Raw genomic sequence first — 23218 nt, 5'->3', positions numbered from 1 at the left:
CCTCTCCTTCTGCCCCCACCCCGTCCCCCCGTTCTCCGACCTTCCTCTACTCTGTCTGTGGCCATGTCTCTTTCTAGGAGCTTGTGTTAGAGTGCCCCAGAGAAATGAAACCAATAGAGTTTTCTTTATGTATGTATCTCTACACAGATGTCTATAAATTTTTTCTTGTGCTTGATTTTGGTTTTTGGGATGCATCTGGCTCTATGCTCAAGAATTACTCCTGGCGGTGCTCAGGAGACCTTATGGGATGCTGGGGATGGAACCTGGGTTAGCCGCATGGGTGGTAAACCCCCTACCTGCTGTACTATCTCTGTAGACTCTAGATGTCTATAAATCTTTATGTATGTATCCATATTTTTCACTTAAGGAATGTACATACAATGTATTTAATTCATTGAAAATCCATGCAGATTTTGTCACAAGTGTAATTTAATTTACGTTATTATTTTAAAATATTTCGGCCACACCTGGTGGTGCTCAGGGCTCACCTAGCTCTGTGCTCAGCAATCACTCCTAGTGGTTCTTGGGGGACCTTATCTGTCTCTGGGAATAGAATCAGGGTTGGCCACATGCAAGGCAATTAATTGCCTTAACCCTTTGGACTATCTCTCCGGTTCCTGAACCATTCTTTAAAACTCTATGATCACTTGTATTTGTTATTTTTGGGGAAACATGGTGACATTGGGGGCTATTTTTGACTATGTTTGGGGGTTGCTCCTGGCAGTTAGTCGCTCAGAAGATCATAAGTTGCAAGTGCTTGAACTTGGATCAGCTGAATGCAAAGTAGGGGCCTTAATTCTTGTCTTGTCTCTCTGATCCTCATCTGTTATCTTCTATTCATTCATTCATCATGGATATATTTTCCTTTGGGTGGGGGTGGGTTGAGCCACACGTGGTGGTGGTCAGGGCTTATTCCTGTCTCTGTGCTCAAGGGATAATACATGGTATTGGGGATAGAACCAGAGTCTGTTGCATGTAAGGCAAGGGCCTTGACTATGCACTATGTCTCTTGCCCCATTTGTAGAGATTTATTTATATTAAGAAATTGATTCACATAGTTCTGGGGACCGGCAAGTTTGACTCTGTGGGGCAGGAAGACAGGCTGAATATCAGAGAAGAGGTGATGTGATGGTCTCAAGTCCAGAGGCAAACTGGAGGCAGAAATTTTTTCTTTTAATGAGGCTCACCCACATTTGCCTCATTTTAGGTTTACTGAAGGTTAATCACAAGTTCAGAGTGAAAAGTGGGACTCTACTTTTTGCTCCTTTGTCAACTAATATTAATTTTTAACTGAAAAACTTTACTTTTATGCATATAAACACTGGGTTTTTTAAGTCAAGGATAAGAAAAGAACCCAAGAGAACTTCAAAAGCATTCTATGAAGGTAGGTGTAGATTCATTAATTTAGCCTGAACTAGGGTCTATGATACACTCACAAAGAAGTCTAATAATATAATAAAGTCACTATGCCTACAAGTGTAATTGTAGAGGCTGTATATTCAGTTGGAAGAAGCTTCCTAGGGAGGTGGCTCTAAGAAGTCCGAGGATGATTAGTGGACAGGAAAAGCATCAGAGGTGGGTGGAACAGCCTGAGTATGATTATTTAGGGAATGTTGAGATTTGGTGATCTGGGTAGAAATAATGAAATTATCTCTATCCTTTGCTTTCTAGTCCCTTCTCTAAGGAAGACTTGGTGTCAGGATCAGAGAGTGAGCTAGAGTGCGGGTACTGAGTAGGACAGTCAGTCACCCACAGTAAGCCATCTGAGCAAATCATACTCTACTGGAGACAGCAGTTCCTAACCTCATTCTCAGACTCTGTTCAGGGAATCGTCTTTGTTAATGTGTATTGAATGAGTTTGTATTTATGTGCAAGCTCCAGGCACTTTATGTTTTCTCACTTACCCCTCAAAACCATAAGATATAGAGTTATTATCACCCTCTGGAGCCAAGGAAATGGAGACAAAGATAGAATAAATAAGGTGGCAGAAGTTCTACTGCAGGTAAGTGGCAGATCTGTGGTAGGAACTTTGTATATGCCATCTCCTCTTTCTGGAATGTGCAAACATGTATTCTGCTGGTATCTTCACTGATTAGCACTTAGTCTCAACATTTCTGCCCAGGCTATCATTAGCAACCCTCCCATATAATCCTGCCTTTCCTTTATAGACTTACTACAAATATTTTTTTCTCTACTTTTTGCCTTTCTCAACTGTCTGTAAGTTCTATTAAATATGTCTTGTTCACCATCTTCTTCCCAGTGCCTTGCAAAGCAGCACTGTTCAACAAATGCCTGTCAATAAATATTGACTTAACCAGTTTATTTATTCCTGTATCACTAAAAAACATCATTAAGATATTTCTTCATTGAGTTGAAACACTATGTTTAAACTGCAAGCTGTATTATTGATTTGGGTTCGTGCTCATCACCAAGCTTATTTTTTATGTGTATTTCTAGAAATTCTACCACAATGATAACAAGTTTCCAGGGGTGCAAGTTTCATTAGGCAAAAGGAAAACATACTCGTTTGATAAAATGTCAACTTGAATTGACACACTCCAAAAGGTATGTCAATAATGGAAAAACATTTATTGCAATTTGGTGTCAAAAATTTTACAAAAATATGCCACTGTCTGGTACAAACAACTATAAAAATCATATCATCATGCAAGAAAAGTATGTAAATAATTTATACAGAACTCAGCTCACACAATACTAAATACCTCTGAACGTAATTGGTTTAAACTTCTAGTTACATGTTTGACCCCTATACTATTTTTCATTCAAAATGAACCCTTCTAAATTTTGGATGTGGACTCTAATACACACCTTTCTTTAGCTGGGGTGGATTCACACTTGGAAGAATGAAGATGCTGCCAAGATTTCTCAAGAGTGGACAATGATTTGAACTCCTTTTAAAAGGATTGTGTATAGTTCAGTATTTCTATACCTGAAGATTGAAAAATTGCTGTTCAGCCTCCAGAAAGAATGCAGCATATGGAGATAAGTGTTTAGAGCAGCTATTCCATTTTTGGCCAAATGGAATAGGGTCTAAATTTCAAAAGATTTTTCAGGAAGATTTCCCTGTTGGCAGAGTTCAAGAACACTTTGAAAATTGTCCAGGAGACAAAGTCACAGATATTATGGTCCTTTGCTCCTTGCTGCCTCATGAAACAACAATCCCCCTTTGCTTAGTGAAAATTAAGTTTAACAGAGATCAAACTTTTCCAGAGGCTTGCTGGATCTCCCAACAGGTACTGGAGGAAGAGAAGAGGATGGCTTAAATATACCTTTTAGGGTAAGCAGAGAGAAAGAGCCCTCCAAGGTCACCCTCAGAACCTCAGTTTCTAGAAAACAAGCAGACTTCTTGGCTCTAATCCACTTCAGAAGGGCCACTGACTAAGTAAAATGGAAGTACCTGGGGGAAGAGGAATAAATTTGTCAAAGAAAAACGCTGTAGGCTGCTCACACTAGAATGCTACACCCCCAATACGCAGAGGTCTATACAAAGGTTACGTAGCTCCTTAACTTTTCCAGAAAGATCAGGGATGAAAAATTTTGAGGGAAGAATAGCCCGAAGCCCAACATGGATCCAACACACTTGCCTTCACAGTGAAGGTCTTGAGAAGAATCAACTGGGCTCTGTCTCCAGCCAAGCACTGGCACGGGGGTTGATGGGGTGGGGGTGGGTAGGAGGGCATAGGGAAAAGACCCAGGAAACCCTGGGTGTATGCTCAAGTCTGCATTGAAGGATGTTCCCTAAATATTCTGAACCTATTCCTTTGTTTTGAAGAAAGGTTTCAAAACACCAGGTTTCACATCCCTTCCCACATCCAAGTCAGGGATAGGAGTTACCTCCTGGAAAACTGGGGTGACTTTTTCTTCCTTAACAAAATGGGGAAGAAGGCACCTAAACAAACTTTAAAGGAATCATAATCTTGAATGTTGAAGACATCAAGGGCTTTATTGATGATGACACGTCAAAGAGCTTTATCTCTGCATAGAGATGAAGAGGCCACTACTGAGGCCTCTAAACATGAATAGAGGTTTAGGCCAGCATTCAGCCAGACGGGATAGTTCACAGACTCGGAGAGTTGAAAGCACACACATACACATGTCCACATAAGAAAAGATGATAGAGCTTAGTTTAAAAAATTCATACGGAATTACAGTTTTACAAGTTTATAAAAGGGTGTTTGCATAGCAAAACATAGCCCTACAGCCTGGCAGAAAAACATAAACTCAGGTGCGTATGTTATGGTAAACAGTATATTGAAGCTAAGAATGACGCACTGCTGAACATGTTGACCTGACCTCCCTGTAAATCATACCACTTGCTTAGACAAATGGAATTCCAGGTGGTCTCTTTTCTCCCCCAAACAGAGAGCAGAAACAAAGAGCCTCTGTTAATTGTAAGTTTCTCAGGGGAAACTGTATTTGAATCCACAAAGATGAGAACTGTGCTCATAACGCAACACCCCCATTACTTCACCCTTGCAAATCAAACCGGCTTCTGAAAAATGCCTCTCCTGAACCATTTCAATATAAAGTTGATCATCATTAGACAAATGTCCGCTCACCTGTTACCCTGGGGAGGCTTTTATCTAATAGCATTTGCTCTTCTCCCTTCTGTTGACCAATTATCTGCTCAGAGTCAAAGCACTGAGTCCTAATGCACTGTGGTTTCCAATGTCCTCAGGCTTTCTCCTGGAGCTTGGTATCAATGAGCACTATGAAACAGCACAATTCTTTGCCTACCTGCCGTGCCTAATGCTCAGAGACTACAGTGACTGCTCACACACCTTTGATTTGCACCAAACTGGAATAGCCCTGTGGATTTGCTCATATTTCCCTGGACCAAACTCTAGTCTTCTCTAAAAATCTGACTTCTGACATTAATTTTGAACTCTATTTTATAAAGTTGGGATGGTGATGGGTGGATATAGCAAATAGAGAAGAAAATTTTGTTTATTCCAGCAATTTCTATTGTCACATCTCTTCTGGCTTTTAATAGAGGTATTTTTTTTTAAAGGTCAATTGGTCCTAGGAAAATTAGGCAACAGAAAACTTATAGGTGATTATGCCCAGAAACTACAATCTTCTTTTTTTGTGGCACAAAAAAGGGCTATTCCTTGCTCTGTGCATAGGAGTGATCCCCTAGCAGACTTAGGGGGCTGGATGTGGTGTCAGAGATTGAACTGGATCGGAAGCACAGAAGGGAAGGTCTTAAGTCCCTGTACTACCTTTCTGGCTCCAAAAACTTAAAAATATTTATACGTGAGTTTCTAGGCCCTCCTTTTAGCTCCCATGTGGTGCTGATGTGCTCTGTGCCCGCTATGTCCCTCCCACTCCCCAGCCCTTATGCAAATCACAGCATCACTCTCCACTTCCAGTCCTTTCCCTTTCCCTCTCCACCTGCCGAGACTTCCTTAAACCCTTCTTCTTATGAAAGAGAACCACAAATATAGGTTGCATCTTTCCCTTGAAATTTCTCCTTGCTTTTTGTTGTGTCCAACTCCAATAGGAGATGGGGGAAAACATTCTGGAGATGAACATTCTGGAGAACAGTAATCTATCACTCGGGATAGGGGCATAGCACCTTGCTTCTGGGGCTGATCTGAGAATCATAGTAGATGGTTCTAAATGAGTAATGTTCAGCAACACTTCTGGGCCAGCCAAGGAATTTCCATCTCCTTGATGATCACAAATTGGGAAAAAAGTCACAAATTGGTGGATTTATGTGGAAGGCCATGAACCCCTAAACCTAGAATTTCTAGAGTCAACGTTTCCAAACCCAACAAACCCAGCTCCATGCCTCTTCTTTCCAAAAGCAGAGACATTTGGGAACCTGTTTGAATTGTGGAAGAATCAGCCCTTTCATTCCATGGTCTTGGCCCCACATTTTTTCTTATCTATTTTGGGGACAATACTCAGCTGTGTTCAGGGCTTACTCATGGTTCTGTGCTCAGAGATTACTCCTGAAGGTGCCGTGGAGACCATATGTGATACTAGAGACTGAACCAGGGTTGCAGTCAAAGAAGCCACATTCAAGTCAAGTTAACCTCTTAACTATTTTGCTGGCCCTAAAACTGGAGCATTTTCAATGGGACCTTAACTCTGATGTTGGTGTGGAAAAGGGAGAACAACAACAAAGTCCCTTATATATTACCTTAGATTTTACAGTGGTCTATAGCCCTCCAAAACTGAATGTTCCTCAATAAGATCTTATTTAAATTTTTGCAGGAGGGAGAACTGAAATTCAATTTAATTGCTTCTTAGAAGAGATAACTACAGAATAAAGAAACCTCAGTGTAGGCATGGGCTTTGCCAAGTGAGGATTACAGAGCAGCTGACTTCTCTTTTGAAAGCTTTGACTTGAGTTGTTCAGGATGAAGGATGGAGGTGGCCCAGGCTCACTAGTCAGTCCTTTGCTCGCTCCCATCTAGGCTCCACCATCCATCCCAACACCCCAGATACTAGGGTTCAACCTCTCAGGTTATGCTGTGCATCAACACACCTGAGACTGTGGTTGCTATTTCTACTCACCTTATGCGCCAAGGGCATGCAGGGTGGTGAATGTATTTGTAAAGAACCCCCAAACCAAAAGCCCCACAAAAGCAAACACAACTTCAAAAATAATCATATATATATGTATATATATATGTACACTGCTATAGAAAAGCCAAGTTCTATTAAAAAAAAAACGTAAAAAACACACATGCCCCCCACCCCCCTTCCCTGGAATCTTTGACAAGGAACCCAGTTAAGGGCTAAGATGTTCTTTCTTTTACATGGTGGCCTGCTGAGATCTGCCTGGCAGTATCCCCTGGGGGGTGGGGAGGCAGGAGGCAAGTTTAGGGAGAACTGAGGGAACCTCACTTCCCTGCTTGGCTGATATGCTTTAATGTGGTCATCCGCCCTGCAAATAGCCCTCGGTCAGGTTGACTCCATGATGATGCTGAATGTCAAGGAAAGCGAGCCCTTCAGCTCGGCACCAGCCAAGAGGGGAAATGGCCGGGAACGTGGTTGAACTGATAATGTTAAAACCTGACTTACAAGCTACTATCAGCAGTCTGGCTCCAGACTCCCGTCCAGAGATATGCTTATCCATAAAGATACCCAGGGACGCTCAGACAAGTTAAGAAGTTAAATTGGAATAAGAAATTCTTCACAGCAAGGGGCTGTCTTGATTCTCCTTCCCCTAGCAGGCCTTCTTGGGGGACTGCTTTTGATTAGCCTTTTGTTGCTCTGAACCAACTGCAAGGTTAATAAAAAAGGGCCTAGGGTGTTCTGGGGCCACTGCAGAATCAAGGGACTGATAAAGGGGAGAGGGGCTGAAGAGGAGATCTGTGACAGGAGGATAATTGCATTCTAAATCTTTTCCCCCTTGGACGTGATTCTTTCATGGTTGCAGGGCTTCTAACCTATGCCAGGCATCTGTTTACCACGAAGACACATCCCTGGCCCTTCTCTTCATATTTAAAATCATTTTCTACGTGATGAAAGAAAAAAACAAGTAAAGCAGACACTGCCTGGTGGTCAAAGCGCTTTGTCAGAGAGAGCAGAGAGCGTGGTCTTCTTTCCGAGGTAGACTATTGTGCGACGGTTTCATAAGGTTAGGCCCCAGCCAGCCCCTTGTGGGTTCAAGATAGCGGTGGTTCCTCTGTTTTTTCAAAACAAACCCCCAAAATCAAAATCAAAAGCCCAGGGATGTCACATAGGTAGGTCTTCTCCATCCCCTCCCCGCTTCTTTCAACACAATTTCACATTATAAACAAAGAGCATTCTAGTTTGTTTTCGAGTGGTTTTTTGGATAGTGCCTGGAATCAAACCCAGGGCCTCCCACACGCAGGGCAAGTGCTTAACTGCTGGGCCACATGCCAAGTCCTTGTGTTTTTGAGTTTTGCCCTTTTGCTTCCACATCTCTAGGGAATTAGGAAGACCTTTCAGGGAAGAGCAAGAGCATTTCACCGAGGAGACAGAATCCTTACCCTTCCGGTCTTGCTGGCAATATGGTTAGCAGAGTTTATTGACAGAGTTTCTGCCGTTCCATACCAATCCTAACAGAAAGTCCAGATTTGTAAAGTTCCCAGCCAGCAAATGCACGTCTCCCCTCCAAAGTCCTCTCAATGACTTATCTCAGAAGTTTTGAGCCAATGTCGAAAATGTACACTATTTACAAATGCAGAGTCCAAATGCTGTCTTCCCAGCCCTCCAATCAGTAGGGGGATCCCTTCCGCAGTGCTGTCATGCGCTGGATTCAGAACTTGAACAGGTTGATAAAGTCCTGGGGTGAAAGGGAGACGGAGCAGCTCTCTGGGTTATTGGCTGTGCAGGGGTGGTCAGTGCCCTGCAAAGGAAAGCCACAGTTAGACGACAGCTCTGAGAACCAGCGTGTAGGCTGACAGCATCACAGGAACTGTCCACCCTCAAGAGAAGAGTCCCGGGTCAAGAATGCCTATGTTCTGGAAAGATCCAGAGAGCAGTGTTTGTATGCATCTGTGCTCAGAGAGATGGGAGGAAGGGAGGGTGAGAGGCTGCAGAGAGAGAGAGAGACAGACAGAGACACAGAGACAGAGAGACAGAGATAAAGAGAGGGAGGGACAGAGAGGAAGAGGGAGAGAGAGAGAGAGGACAGAGGAGGGGAGGGTGTGAAGGCTGCAGAGAGAGAGAGGGAAAGAGGGAGAGACAGAGACAGAGAGACAGAGAGAGAGAGGACAGAAGAGGGGAGGGTGTAAAGGCTGCAGAGAGAGAGAGGGAAAGAGGGAGAGGGAGAGAAAGAGAGAGAGAACAGAGGAGGGGAGGGTGCAGAGAGACAGAGGATGAGGAGGGGAGGGTGGAAAGTCTTTCTCCCTCGTTTCTCCCACTAGGGTGTGAACCAACTCTGCCTTCATCTTCAGCAGGAGGTGCCAGAGTGAGAAACCAGCATGAATTGGGCCCAGCCAGCTGGTGCAGTGCAACTGGCTTCCAGGGCTCCGGGATTCCTACCTTCCAGGAGAGAATGTGACAGTGTTTGCAAAGCTGCAGCGTGTCTCCATACTGCTCCTTCCGTGGGTAACATCGCACCAGCTTAAAATACATCTTCTTCCAATCCAGCTGTCCTTTGTCTGACAAAATTAATCGCTTGCGGATCTAAAGAGTGAACACATGGTTGTTCATCAAGAAGATGGTTTGGGCTTCCCTGTTTCTGAAGAGTCCTGCTCCTAAGCACCATTCCTCTTTTCACATATACTCTGGCAGTATCTGGGGAGGAGGAACCCTGATGGACAAAAGTCCCTTCTAAGTGCTGCCCTCTTAGAACACAGACACCAGCTGCATTTTGCTTTTCTTACTTCACGAAATAAATCCTATTTTCTTTCAATAAATACAACGGAATTAAAAACCTAAAATTATTAATAAGTAAATTTTTAAACTGTGTGTTGGTTTTATTTTTCTATTTACAAAATTAATTTTAGGACCTACTGTACCTATTTGGTACAGTCTGTCAGACGTGATATTGAAATGTGAGCCACTGGTGGTACACGCCACCAATGGGACAAGCTACTGTGAGCCACTAGTGGTACACGCCATCACAAAGGCACATCCTACTGTGAGCCACCAGTGGTCCATGCCCTCCAATGGGGCATCCTAGTGTGAGTGTTAGTGGTATGCACAATGTACTGTGATCTCCAAGTGTGAGCCAGTGGTGGTTCAGATGTCTCTTACAGCAGTGCTCTTCAATCTTTTTACATAGGCGGGCTGGCACCTGTCTCGCATCCTAATCCATGGACTGGCAGTTCTAACCCAGGTAGGAGACTTGTGGTTTTCAACCTTTTACCATGGACCCGTCCGTGGGCCTGTGGCTGAAGAATGCCACTTTAAAGATTAGATGAGCTCAAGAAACCACTTTAACCATTCCTCTGTTATGGACTTTGGGGATTATTTTTTGGGAGACACAGCAGTTGCCTGGCATGGGGAGTCTATTTTCTTTCTAAATTCTAGTGTCTTCCAGAATAGGACTTGAACTCATGCATCTGTATAAAACAGTTGGTTGAGGGGAAAGTCTGGGGGTGAGGAGGGGAAAGAGGAGGGGGGAATTGGGGACAAAAGACCCAGGTTCAAATTAAATGTCAGTGTCCAGCACTTAGGGGGCTAATGTGCTCACTGGCATATATCAAGGGCTTGAGCATCTTCATCTGCTGATTTTTCTTTTTTTTATTTTAAATTTTATTGAATCACTGTGAGATAGTTACAAGCTTTCATGTTTGGGTTATAATCACACAATGATCAAACACCCATCCCTCACATCTCCTGATTTTTCATAGGGGCTGTCCACTGTGGGATGCCTGTGTGCTGGCACTCCCAGATATCGTTACTCCCAGATATATGAGATCCTGGGATATGCAGGGGACAGCAGGACCATCCTGGTAGTGCTGGGGCAGGGGTGGGGGCACAGGGTCCTGAGATCCAGCTCGGGGCTGTGTGCGAGCAGGCACGTGCCGTACTACTGGAGCTATCTCCCTAATCCCTACGCCTGTCTAGAGTGGGCGTAACACATCTAGCCATCCCGGGGCCATAGAATAAAATGAAAGCCATAAAAACACTTAAGTTAAAAAATATCAGAGTGAAAATACTGGTGGCATCGAGTCACTCTGAGGGGTGGGGAAGCAAGCTATAAAGTGTGAGTTGAGTAGGTTAAGAATACAAACGCCTTGGTTCTGAGAGACAGTACAGGGGATAAGGTGCGTGCTTTCTAGGCAACCAACTCCAGTTCTATCCCTGGATCATACGGCCCCTTAAACACTCCCACAGCACAGAGCTAGGAGTTAGCCCCGAGTCTTGCAGATGTGGCCCCAGTCCCACTATACTCCGGCACAATAAAAATGTCTTTCTCTTTTATGCTCTGTGTGTATGTGTGTGTTTGGTTTTTGATTTTTGGGCCATACCTGGTAGTTCTGAGCTCAGAGATCACTCCTGGTGGGGCTTGGGGGACTGTACATAGTGCTGAAGATCAAACAGGCTGGTGACATGCAACCAAGCACCCCTGTACCATCTCTTCAGCCTTGTAAATGCCTTTTCTTATCAAAACCACCATCAGGCCAGAGTGATAGTACAGGGATTAAGGTACTTGCCTTGCATCCTGCAGATCTCAGTTTGAGTCCCCAGCACCACATATGGTCCCTCGGAGCCTTGCCCGGGGTCTCTTCCGAGCACAGAGTCAGGAGTAGTCCCTGAACACTGATGAGTGTGATCCCTGCCAAATATGCCCCAAAGTGGGGAAAAGAAAACCTATCAAAGTATCCTGCTCCCTCCACTGTGATTTCCCTTCAGACCAGGGAAGCCTGGGGTGGACACCGACACCTGGGCCAGGAAGGATGCTAAGGGGGTGAGCCCACTGCAGGGTAGTGCCACTTACCTGCCGCTCGGAGAAGTGATACTGGCAGAGCTTCTTCCACAGCAGCCGGTCCTCGCTGAGCACGTGCAGGTCAGGTGCCGCCTGGCCCAAGCTGACCAGGTCACGCCCGTCGCTCAGCCTCTGCATGATGTTCAGTTGTAAGCACCAAGGCAGGTCGGTGAAGGTGAGGCCTTTGAAGGCAGGCTGCGGGCAGAGGTCAGCATGAGACCCCCGAGAGGCCAAGAGAAGTCACCAAGAGACCCCCGAGAGGCCCTCCCAGGAGGCACTTGGCACATCTTACTCCTTCTCCCCCACCCAATCAAGCTGCGTCACTGAGTTATTGAGTTACTGAGCTGCTGAGCAGTGCCTTTCTCTTTCATGCTCTGTGTGTGTGTGTGTGTGTGTGTGTGTGCGCGCGTGCGCGTGCGTGCTTGTGTTTGTTTGGTTTTTGAAAGCAGCAGCTTCCAAAAAGCAGCAGCTCCCCGGAGAAACCAGACTTGGGCTGAGAGCAACAGAGCTCAGTCACGAGGAGCTTTTACTGGCACAAGATACCAGGTTCTCCAAATTGCCACAGCGCTTTGGACTTTATTATTATTATTATTATTATTATTATTATTATTATTATTTTCAGTTTGGTGATGCTCAGGGACTCTGGGGTCACTGCTGGCTGGGATCAAACCAGGAACTCTCTTGTGCAAAGCACATGCTCCAGCCCTCTGAGCTATCTTCTCGGCTCAGAGCTTTCTCCTGGGTAGCACATGTTTTAGCCTGAGCTTCAGATTTACTCAACGTCAGGACTTGCTTCCTCCCAATGGGCTTTTACCAAGCCTGGTACTGAGCAGCCACCGCTGCTGTCCGCTTCCACCCTGGGTCTCACTGGCTCCACCAAGCATCGATCCCTTTCACCCATACCCCAAAACAGCCTATGTCGCCCTGCCTCCAGCCCTCACGTCCACACGGACTCCACCAGGCCTCTGCTTGTTGAGAGCAGGGCATCTGAAAGTCTTCCCAGCTGAAAGCCTCTCTCATCCAATAAACATAATATATATGAGGGTTGCCAGAAATGCCCCAAATTTATTATGTATTTGCATTTGAATTAAATTTTATTTTTTGTTTGCTTGTGAGTCATGCCTAGCAGGAATCTATGTTAGGATTACTCGGTTCTATGTTCAGGGATCACTCCCGATGGTGCTTAGGGAACCATAAGTGGTGCCGGGGATGGAACTAGGTTGCTGTGCTAGGAGCAAGGCTAGCATCTTAACCCCCTGTACTACCTGTCCGCCCCCCCCCCCCCCCACCTCCCACATTGAGTTAATTTTTGGTCATTGCGTGTTCAGAAACCTTTTGTTTTTGGCAGAGGTTTTGCTAACTCCACCATCCTTCAGCAACATAAGCCCACAAGGAATTGTGACCTGAAGTTTAAGAGTTTGGACTTAGCTGTTACTCATTCTCAGATCCAGTCAAACCCATTTCCTTGGAAAGATAGTTTAAGCTTTTGTCATGACCTTGGGTCCTATCTACTGCCTCTTTCTAAAATTCCTATGATATTTTTTAGACACCTGCTTCCTTTTTGATCTGCCGTGCCAGGGACTGTGCCCAGTTTCACACATGCAAGGCAAGTGCTTTAAGGATGAGCCACATCCCTGGACTCAAGATGCTTTTTTGCAATAGCCTTTTAAAAAATGCAGGGGTGGGGAAGGTAGCTCATGTGCATTCTTTTACATGCAGGAGGCCTGGGTTTGATCCCCTGAACACTGCTGGTATAGCCCTAACTCCCCACCCGCTTCCCCAATCCACCCATCCCCAAATGCAAACTTTTTTCAAAAGAAAGCCTGGATGAACCCTTCATGCTCTAGGATAGGATTCATGGGGGCAGGTATCTTTTGCCACATTGTATTCCTGCTACTGAGAAGACTGCCTAGTATGTAATAGGGACTCAATCAATGTATATAGAATGAATGAAAGCCAAATAATAGGTAAACAAAAAGATCCTACCCTGATGTGTGTGTGTATGTGTATGTGTGTATGTATGCCTACACATGTGCATATAAACACAGACATGCTATGGGAATGGCTGGTCCAGAGCTGTTTGATCCAGCATCTGTTGAGGCATCTCTACTTAATCTCTGGGTCTCCTGGAACATTCTGAAACCCATTTGTGGTTCACACATTATCTACAGTGAACCTATGTCTCCTGGAGCTTCTTCTATCCTTGAACTTGTATTTCAATCCTCTATTATTTAAATGTTGGTCAGCTCATGCTACCACATTCAGACCTGAGCCTTGAAGGTATCCTGGCAGACTCAACCCAGTACAAATGCCCTCTTGAGTGCCTACTGTGGGCTTGGTAGGCTGACTAGAACCCCAGAAACTTAACCAGACATGGAACATGCTAGGGATACCGTCTTCACACAGTGACCCTCAATCTCTTCACAACTATCTGCTGCCCTTTGCATAAGACATCAGCACAGTTTATCTCATCCTGCTTCTCCTTCACATGGGTGAGCTCTCAAGTTAGTCTGTACACATGTGTAGGTGCGCATGTGCGCACGCGCACACACGCACACACACACACACACTTGTACCCCCCCACACACAAGTGCGTGCACGCGCACACACATACATACACACACTCCAGTCTGTGTGATCTCTGGCCACAATGACAGCAAAAGGAAAGGGGAAGAGGAATAATTTTCAAAGGAATCTTAAAACAGTCCTCCAGGATGAAAAAAACCCATTCATAGCTCAGGGACAAAAATCTTGGGCACAGACAATGAGTTCTGGAGACATATATATATATATATATATATATATATATACACACACATATATATATATATCCCCATATACATATATGGGCTGGAGCGATAGCACAGTGGGTAGGGCGTTTGCCTTACATGAAGCCAACATGGCTGACCTGAGTTCGATTCCTCTGCCCCTCTCGGAGAGCCTGGCAAGCTACTGAGAGTATCTCGCCCTCACGGCAAAGCCTGGCAAGCTACCCGTGACGTATACAATACGCCAAACACAGTAACAAGTCTCACAATGTTACTGGGCCTGCTCGAGCAAATTGATGAACAACGGGAGGACCATGACCATATATATATATATATATATATATATATATATATATATATATACACACACATATATATATACACACATATATATATATATATAAATTTTAAACTCAAACTCTGTATCACAAAGCTCAAACACAGCGAATTCCAAGGGGGAGGGAGTTCTCAGTACCAGCAATGCCCTCCTGTGTCCCCACAAAGCAAGCAGGAGAGGGTAGTGGTGTAGTGGTGGGGGGCTGGGGAGGTGGGCCCTGGAGAAGGATGGGGCAGAGGAGAAAAACAAGGGGCGCTCAAGTGCTCAGGTATTCTGGGGACATCTGGGTCTCAGTCTCCCTGCAGTCCGCATGTCTTGGTTTAGAAACCTCTGGAGAGCCCGTCCGGCTCCAGCAGCTTGGACTTGGAGCAACTTCAACCTCCCTAACTCATCAGAAGCATCTACGACCTGACAACTTACACTGCTCAGGCTGCTGGCCGGAGCTTTCTATGGCTTGCAGAACGCAGGCCGCCGCTGGATTGCAGAAGGCCCTTAGACCTGTTTGTTGTTTATCATCTGCTGCTGATTGTAGAGGCCAATAAAACTGCCATAATTTTTTTTCTTTGTTTCCAGCACTTCAAAGCATTGACTTTTTTGGTTAAAACTCCCAGGCCAATTATTACATGAACCTCTATTAAAGTCCGCTTGGCAGACAGCTCTCCCAAGTTTTCAAATCTGAGCTTTTCCAAAATCCTTGCCCAGACCCCATGCCGAGTTCTGACTCCTGATAAATGGGTGACTGCTTGCATAGCTTCTTCTTTTTGCATATAAATGTATAAAGAAACATATTCTCCCTTCTCCATCAAGTATTTGGCTGAAATCCTTTTCAGTCCACCATATTCTGAAAGCTTCAAAACACTAACCTACCCTCAGCCCACTAAAATTCTCTTTGACCACGTCAAAGAGAATGGGCTTTGTCAGAGTCCCTTAGTTGACCCATCTTGAGAAGCAGCTAATAGCTGATAATACTAGAAGCCAATTCTCTCTGTTTTCTTCATTCTTTATTGTATAAATTATTTTGCCAATAAAAATTAGCTTCACTGGGGCCAGAGAGATAGTACAGTAGGTAGCTTGCCTTGCATGTAGCTGACCTGGGTTCAGTCTTTGGCACCACACCACATATGGTCTCGTGAGCACAGCCAGGTGTTATTCTTGAGGGCAGAGCCAGACGTAAGCCCTGAGCACAGGTTGGGAATGCCCCCTCCCCCACCCCACCTGGTTCCACTCAAAACTGGCTCCATCAAGTTAGACATGAAAATTTGAAGGAAAGCAGGGTTATGAATTGAGAAGACATGGAGAGAATTTTGGCCAATAGAAAGCAGTTACTGAAATGTCACCAACGTTTTCATGCAGTAAGTTTTTTCTCTTTGGTCTAAACTTAAAATGCTACAGTCTAAAGATAAGTAAGTTCTCTCTCTCTCTCTCTCTCTCTCTCTCTCTCTCTCTCTCTCTCAAACAGGCTTTTATTCAATCCCTGAGATTCAGTCTTGGCCATAAGGCTCCAGATAATTATTGTTTTTTCACATATGATGATTCAGTGAAAAGTGAAACACTATGGATGTAAAGAGTCAAGATCAGAAAACTCAAGCAAAATGAAACAGAAACAAGGAAAAGATCCTTCAGGATAATGAGTTTGGAAGGCCAGTGTGGTGGGTGAATCTGAGCAAATAGAAAATGGAGTGAGATGTGACCTGGGAGGCAGAGAGACATCAGATCTGACAGCATTATCACAGGGACTGCATTTAACTGAGCGTGCCACTTCCGTGGTGAAATAAGTAGATACCATTTTGGCACGCTTGCCCAACTATAAACTTACAAAATATAAACAAAGCCCCAGAACAAAAACTTGAACTTTCTGAAGTCAATGGCACACAAAAAAAATGCAGGCAAATATGGGAGAACATTGAGGCTCAGAAGAGAGAGTGGACCACGGCATACACTGTCTCATATTCTTATTTTTCTTCTTTCTTTCTTTCTTTCTTTTCTTTCTTTCTTCGCTTTTGGGCCACTCCCAGTGAGGCTCAGGGGTTACTAATACCTGCACTCATCAATTATTCCTGGCAATGCTTAGGCAATGCAAATAGGATGCTGGGATCAAACCCAGGTTGGCTGCAAGGAAGGCAAATGCCCTACCGGCTGTACTATCATACTGGCCTCAATGTCTTATATTATTCTTGACTCTCAAGTCCACCTTTTCTCATTTATAAAATGGGGAAAGCATTTTTCAGAGTCTCTTTGTCTGGGAGGGGTTGATGGGCTGATGCACAGAAGTAGTTAGGGTCCAATTAACCATGGTAATGATTCCTGACTCTAATTATTCACTAGATGAATTAATCCATGCAAAGGACTTAGAGGACTCTCTGAGATGGAGTGGATGCCCTTAAGATAGCAGTTAATGCATTCATCAGGCACTATGCCAGCACATTCTATAAATCAACACAGTAATTTCATACTAGAGCTTTGGTACAGACAATTCTGCTCCTGTTTTCAAAAAGAGGAAAAGGAGACAGGGAAACCTAGGTTTCTTTTGATTTTGGGTGACACCCTGTGATGCTCAGGACTTACTCTTTGCACTGTGCTCAGGGGTCACTTCTGGTGGTGCTCAAAGGATCATATGAGGGCTGGAGATTGTGTCGGCTGTATGAAAGGCAAGCACTTTACTCACTGTATGACCTTTCCAGTCCATGTATACTTGGAATATTGGGTCCTAACTTCTGCAATAAATAGATTTCTATCATCAGTCAGAATGCAGGGCAACATTTTGTAACTGCCTTCTTCCCAATATGGGCCAAGACTGGCAGTGGCAGGACACTTATGAGATAGATTCAGACTGTAATGACTGCCCTGGCAACGGGGTGATGTCTGAGGCTTCAACAGATTGGACGGCCAGCGGGAGCAGGGAGTCGAAAAGCCCCAGGGCTGGGCCAGGCTTAGAGGGCGCAGGACCTTGCTGGCTCAACCTAGAAGGAGCACAACTGGCAGAGGGAAGAGTGATGTGATGTCAGTGTTCCATCTGTCCTGCTTGGGATCTCACCAGATTTAAAAGGTCTGCAAGAAGTTAGATCATTGAACAAACAATTGGAGGAAAGATGGATTGAAAAACAGTTTGGAAACCACAGATGTTAAGAAAACGTTACCATTTTAGGAAGGAGGATTTAAGAATTCTGACCTCCATCTTGGCCCTTACTGCTGTGTAACTTGGGGAAAGTTGCTAATGGTCCCTCTGGTCCCTCTGGCAGCCTCCCCTTGTGAAGGGTATTATCAACTCTAATACCTGCTTCTCAAGATGGGTCAACTAAGGGGTTCTGGGTGACAAAGCCCATGGAAGTGCCAGGTACAAGGGTGGATGTAGCCAATGGACACTCCTGTGGGGAGGTAAGGGGAAGGATAGACAAGTTCTGGAAACAGGAGTTCCAAATCGGTGTCTCAAAGCTGCTGGAGGGGTGGAATGGTGCCCTTGAGTCAGAAGAAAACTTCTCACCTAGATTTTTGGTGGAGAAATTCCCCTTGAGCTCAGTATATCCAGAAGCCAAAAGTGAAATTGCTGTGTCATATGGACACTCTATTCTTGTATTTCTGAGAAATCTCCCTGTGGTTTTCTAGAGAGGCTAAATCAGATGACATTCCCAATGAAGGCTACAGAAAATGCCAGAAATTAGAGAGAAAGGGAAGCAGGTTTTCTGGGTCAGACAAGTGGAAAAATCAGGTCTCAAATCTACATGGTCAAATTAGGCCCACACTTGAAAGATGGGAATGGGGTTAATTATCAGAATCAATTAGGTACCACTTAAGCTCTCTTAAAATCAAATAAATAAGAGCTTTTAAGAGATGATGTGGGTGTGTGCTCTGTTTTGTATAGTTTGTGCATGCATATATACACATATGCACGTGTGTGTATGTGTGTGTGTGTGTGTGTGTGGTTGTGTGTGTATTATGATATAATTGATTCAATCACTTGGAGGATAATATCGAGTTTGTCTAGAAGCAAAGAAAAGTGATTAACAGCAAAGTCAAGGACACCTCTGCTCAGAATCTTCACATCATAAAATAATTCTTTAAAAGAGGTCAAAGAGGTATTTTCATGGTACTTTCTCGAGACATGGGACTGAGACACATGTTATCAGCGTGGAGCCCGGAACCACTTACAACAGCCGTGGCCAGTGATTAGATAAGCACCCGAGTGCTACGTGAGCTGCCTAAGTGCGCCTGTCCATTAGTGAGCCCCAGAGATTACACCAGCGCCTCTGCCCTGTGCCCTGGGTCCTCCGGCTTCCCATGAAGAGGGCCAGATCGGAGGGCCAAGTTACATTTTAAAGTTAAAATACAGGGCTATGTTTTTCCTTTGAGTGAGAGTTGTTCCTTCCCTATCCACATGCTCATGGTTGCTCAAATCCAAGGCCACGACTCTTGGCCTTTGGAAACAGACTTTCAGAAGGTTGGGACCTGGGCTCTGCTCTAATGCTGTCAAGGAGGCATCCACCCTACAGCTGAAAACAGCACATTCTTGAAGGGGAAATAAGCAGAGAAGAGAGCTCTTGCAATCCCTCTAAATATCTGAGGGGTAGAACCAGGGAACTGCTATACAGAAATGAGCCTACCATGGTGGGGATTTGGGAGGCAGGGTGGGTTGAGGTGGGGAGACACTTTGGTGGAGGGCATGGTGCTGGGATACTATATACTCGAAAGCTTATTATCAACAGTATTATAAAGAATGGCATATATATATGTGTGTGCATATATATATATATATATATATATATATATGGAGTAATGTATACATGGATATATTTTACTGGCATAGCCAAATATCTCACCCAAAGCCAAGCCCTGAGTTTCCCACAATACTTTGCTAAGCTGCCATCTTTCACATGCTTCCTAAGTTCCCAAGTTCCTCTCCCCTCCCACCCTTTCCAGGAAAGTCCCCCAGCCCACTCTCAGCATCCCGCAGAAAGCATCAGATGACAGCCATTGAGAGTCATACCAAAGCAGGGGGGCATCCCCGTCTTGGCAAGAGAGCCCCACCACCAGGTCTACAGCCCCTCTGGTATGGAGGGAGCCAGGTGTCCCCCTTACCCTTACCCTGGTGATCTGGATGTTGTTGAGCTGCTGCTGCCAGTGTAGAATCGTCTCCATTCGGTACACCCACATGTTGATGTTCCCCACCAGCACGGACTTGCCGACTCTCTGCACGAGCGTGCACAGGGACGTATACAGTGTCTGAAGAAGTTCCCTGATGAGTCTGATGTTCTGCTGGTCTTCGAGGACTTGCGTAGGGAAGGAAGGGGGAGGACAGTGAGGACCCCAGAACACCTCTCCTCCTTTCAGCTTTTTTTTTTTTTTACTTTTTGGGTCAAACCCAGCGATCCTCAGGGATTACTCTTGGCTTTGCACTCAGGAATTACTCCTGGCAGTGTTCGAGGGAACCATATGGGAAGTTGGGAATCGAACCTGGGTTGGCCACATGCAAGGCAAATGCCCTACCTGCTGTGCTATCACTCCAGTCCCTCAGCTCTGGTGTTTTGGGGACCACCTCTGGGGATAGGATCTTTTTTCTTGCTGGCATTTCCTCCTCACTTGGCCATTCCTGCTCTCGAGGGACCCGGGGGAGGGGGTGGAGGCTCCACTCCATTAGGCCCTTCTTTGTTTTCTTTCGCCTAGTTCTCAACAAAGACTCTTTTTCTTGCTCACTGTTCAGCCTGACCAAGGGCTCACATGCTCTGAATGTAGGTTCGTTCCTCCATCAGAATGTGGGATTCCTGGGGACCAGGAGCTGGGATCTGGATTCTGTCTGGACAATCCTTTGCTCCCTCTCAGAGCCTCACTCATACTGACCAGTCTGTTGCGTCAACGACCTACTGTTCTAGCTCCAATAGTCAACAACTCGATTCTTCCTCAAGACAGCTCCATTTTATAGAAACCAGGGACAGGGGCAGGCCTGGCAGACAAGGCTGGGGCCCGAGCCCCCATCTACATTTTGGAGGGCGACAGCAAGGCAAGTGGATGATCCCAGTCAAAGGAGGGGAGGCTGACGGTCTCACCCTCTGTTCTGAGCCTGGGGTGCTCCTTCCTGCCAGGCACTCGGGCCCTTCTGGAACATACCTGGCAAGAGAAATCCCACCTACTCCTGCTCCCTTAAAACTAACAATGTGTCTATGTTACTGGCCATCCCGGGGCTTCCAGGAAAGTGAAGGGAGTGGAAGAGAACTCACCTTTCAGTACCACTTTTTCCAAAATGTTCATGAAGTTCTTTTGGGCGATGCCACTCAGGGACGTGAGCTGTGACTTGGCTATCAGTTCCAACAGCTGTGGACAAAAATAGAAGTTGCCAGGCGTAGGCTACAGAGATTATTTTCCTCTTCTAATCTTTACTTTTGAGTCACATGAGACAGAGATACAGACTGACAGGGGGAGAGAAATGGCTGGCAGGACCACCAGGCAAGAGAAAGGAGGTGTGACCCGAGCAAGACAAAGAGGGCCTCATCCCAAACCCAAAAAGCAGGTCTGAATACAGAATTCCTTCCTGCCCTCCCCTCCTCCCCAACCCCCTCAGACAGAAAAGAGTTTGGCTCCTGCTCAGGTGAATTCATTTTTCTTGCCCTACTTTAGCAGGCAACGCGGCCATGCTTGGAACAAAACCTTCTCTGCCTGCAAAGATGTGAGTTCCCAGCGGGCACGCTCCTCCCGAGGGCAGTGCCTTCCCCGCCAGGCACCTGAAAACTCATGTTCAGGAAGGACGGGCACTTTCTGAGGGAGAGGCAAGTCCCAGCCAGCCACCTGCTGCTTAGGCAGCACTCAAGAAAAATGTCAACAAAGTAGAATCTTCTGAGGTACTTAACGAGAGAGAGAGAGAGAGAGAGAGAAGAGAGAGAGAGAGAGAGAGAGAGAGAGAGAGAGAGAGAGAGAGAGAGAGAGAGAAAGAGAGAGACTGAGATTCAAGGATGTGCAACACAGATACATGTTTCTGTGTAGAGGCCAAGATTTGTCTGGTTCCATTCTAGATTTGACCACTCATTAGCTCTGGGATAAGGGGAAAATTCTAAAGGTTCCTGCCCCCCCCCCACCCCCCAGTTTCTTCATGTGTATGTTCTAAGAATCACCAAGATCCTTAAAAGAGGAAATGTGCAGAAAGCCCTTAGGTATAAAAGGAGGGAGGGAAGGACAGAGGGAGGGAGGGAGGGAGACAGACCACCTGCCAAACAGGCAGGCTGGTGGGGAGGGGGGGGATGGAAACTGGGGACATTGGTGGTGGGAAATTGTGTACTGGTGGAGGGATGGGAGTTGGAATATTGTATGACTGAAATCTGGCCATGAACAGCTTTACAACTGTGTATCTCACAGTAATTCAATAAAAAAAAAATGGAGCTATCATGGCTTGGAGGCCAGCCACACATGCTAGGGGAAAAGGGAGCTCAGATAGAGAAAGGAGCACCAAATAAAGGGTGTTGGGAGGATCCTCCTCCCAGGATGGGAGAAGCATGCTGAAAGTAGACTATAGACCAAACATGATTGCCACTCAATGCCTCTCTTACAAATCACAGGACCCAAAAGGAGAGAGAGAACAGAGGGGAATGCCCTGCCACAGAGGTGGGGTGGGGTGGAGGGATGGGGGGGGGGTGGGAGGGATACTGGGATCCGTGGTGGTGGGAAATGGGCACTGGTGGAGGGATGGGTATTTGATCATTGTATAATTGAAACCCAAGCACAAAAATTTGTAAGTCTATAACTGTGCCTCATGGTGTATCACTAATAAAAAATAGAAAAAAAATGGAGCTATTAAAAAAAAAAAAAGAAAAGCCGTTAGGTGGATGTGGCACACCTCAGGTGGAAAACGAAGGGGGTGTTTGTGGTGAAGGAATAAGCCCCATTTGTATCAGTCCCCATGCTGGCCAGAAACAAAAGCTAATAGTTTAAGTTGGGTGCATCTTTAGCCCAGTATTTGTTCAATAGCAAAATTCTTAACAAATGTGGCAAGATTAGAAGAGGCCAGAGATTCTATAGTTGAACATGGGAACTTTTGCTTTTTTTTGAGGGGCGGTTTGGGCCTTATCTGGTGATGCTCAGGGCTTACTCCTGGCTCTGTGCATAGGGTTCACTTTAAGTAGTGCTTGGGGACCATATGTGGTGTTGAAACAGGGGCAGCTGCAGTCAAGACAGGGGCCTTACCCCCCATTATCTTTCCAGTCCCCAAAAGTGAAATTTTCAATAAGAAGTGGGTTTTAGGGAGCTCACAGAGCAAATCCACTTAACAGATGATTAAACTGAGGCAGAGGAGACTCAGTCATAAGAAGTCTGAGCACTCAGCAGAGGCTTCAATACACTTGATGCTGCCTCAGAATCAGCCAATAAACACGGTCCACAGAAAATAGCAATCTCCCTGGAACACAGTAGCTCCCTAGGTAGAACCATCTCATCTCGGAGGAGAAAGGCGGATTTGAGAACCCAGGCCCCAGCCCCATCCTTTATGCTAATGAATCTCTTCCACATAAGTTTCCTGTCCTGCCCAGGCCCAGGCCAGAGTCAGGAGAATACAGCCATCATGGAGGGTGACACAGCTTTGATACATAGGTATCAAAGCTGACAGAAGCGACAAAGTGACAATCTGAAGACTGGATCAAAGACCCCAGCAATCCAAAGAATCTCTGCTTCCAGGGCATCTGTTTATCCATTTAAACCTTTTTTATTTTAAGTGAAGCAAGACAGTTTTTATTGAACACAACTTACTTAGAAAGG

At 45.4% G+C, this 23218-nt stretch overlaps 1 protein-coding gene across 1 annotated transcript in view; it reads right to left on the bottom strand.

The window, feature by feature from the left end:
• Positions 1–2566: 2566 nt before the first annotated feature.
• The window catches only part of FBXO32 (F-box protein 32), a 46490-nt gene continuing 25838 nt past the window's right edge, over positions 2567–23218 (bottom strand). Inside the window, exons 5-9 of the mRNA XM_056107242.1 lie at positions 20698–20791; positions 19568–19752; positions 11396–11578; positions 8989–9132; positions 2567–8350 (exon numbers count right to left, since the gene is read on the bottom strand). Of these exons, the coding sequence (XP_055963217.1) occupies positions 8261–8350; positions 8989–9132; positions 11396–11578; positions 19568–19752; positions 20698–20791 (696 nt within the window). The 3' untranslated portion in view covers positions 2567–8260. The remainder of the gene's footprint in view (positions 8351–8988; positions 9133–11395; positions 11579–19567; positions 19753–20697; positions 20792–23218) is intronic.

The sequence above is a fragment of the Sorex fumeus genome, unplaced genomic scaffold, assembly GCF_029834395.1.
Source record: "Sorex fumeus unplaced genomic scaffold, SorFum_2.1 ptg000002l, whole genome shotgun sequence".
NCBI lineage: Eukaryota > Metazoa > Chordata > Mammalia > Eulipotyphla > Soricidae > Sorex > Sorex fumeus.
This window is presented reverse-complemented; position numbering and strand designations above follow the sequence as displayed.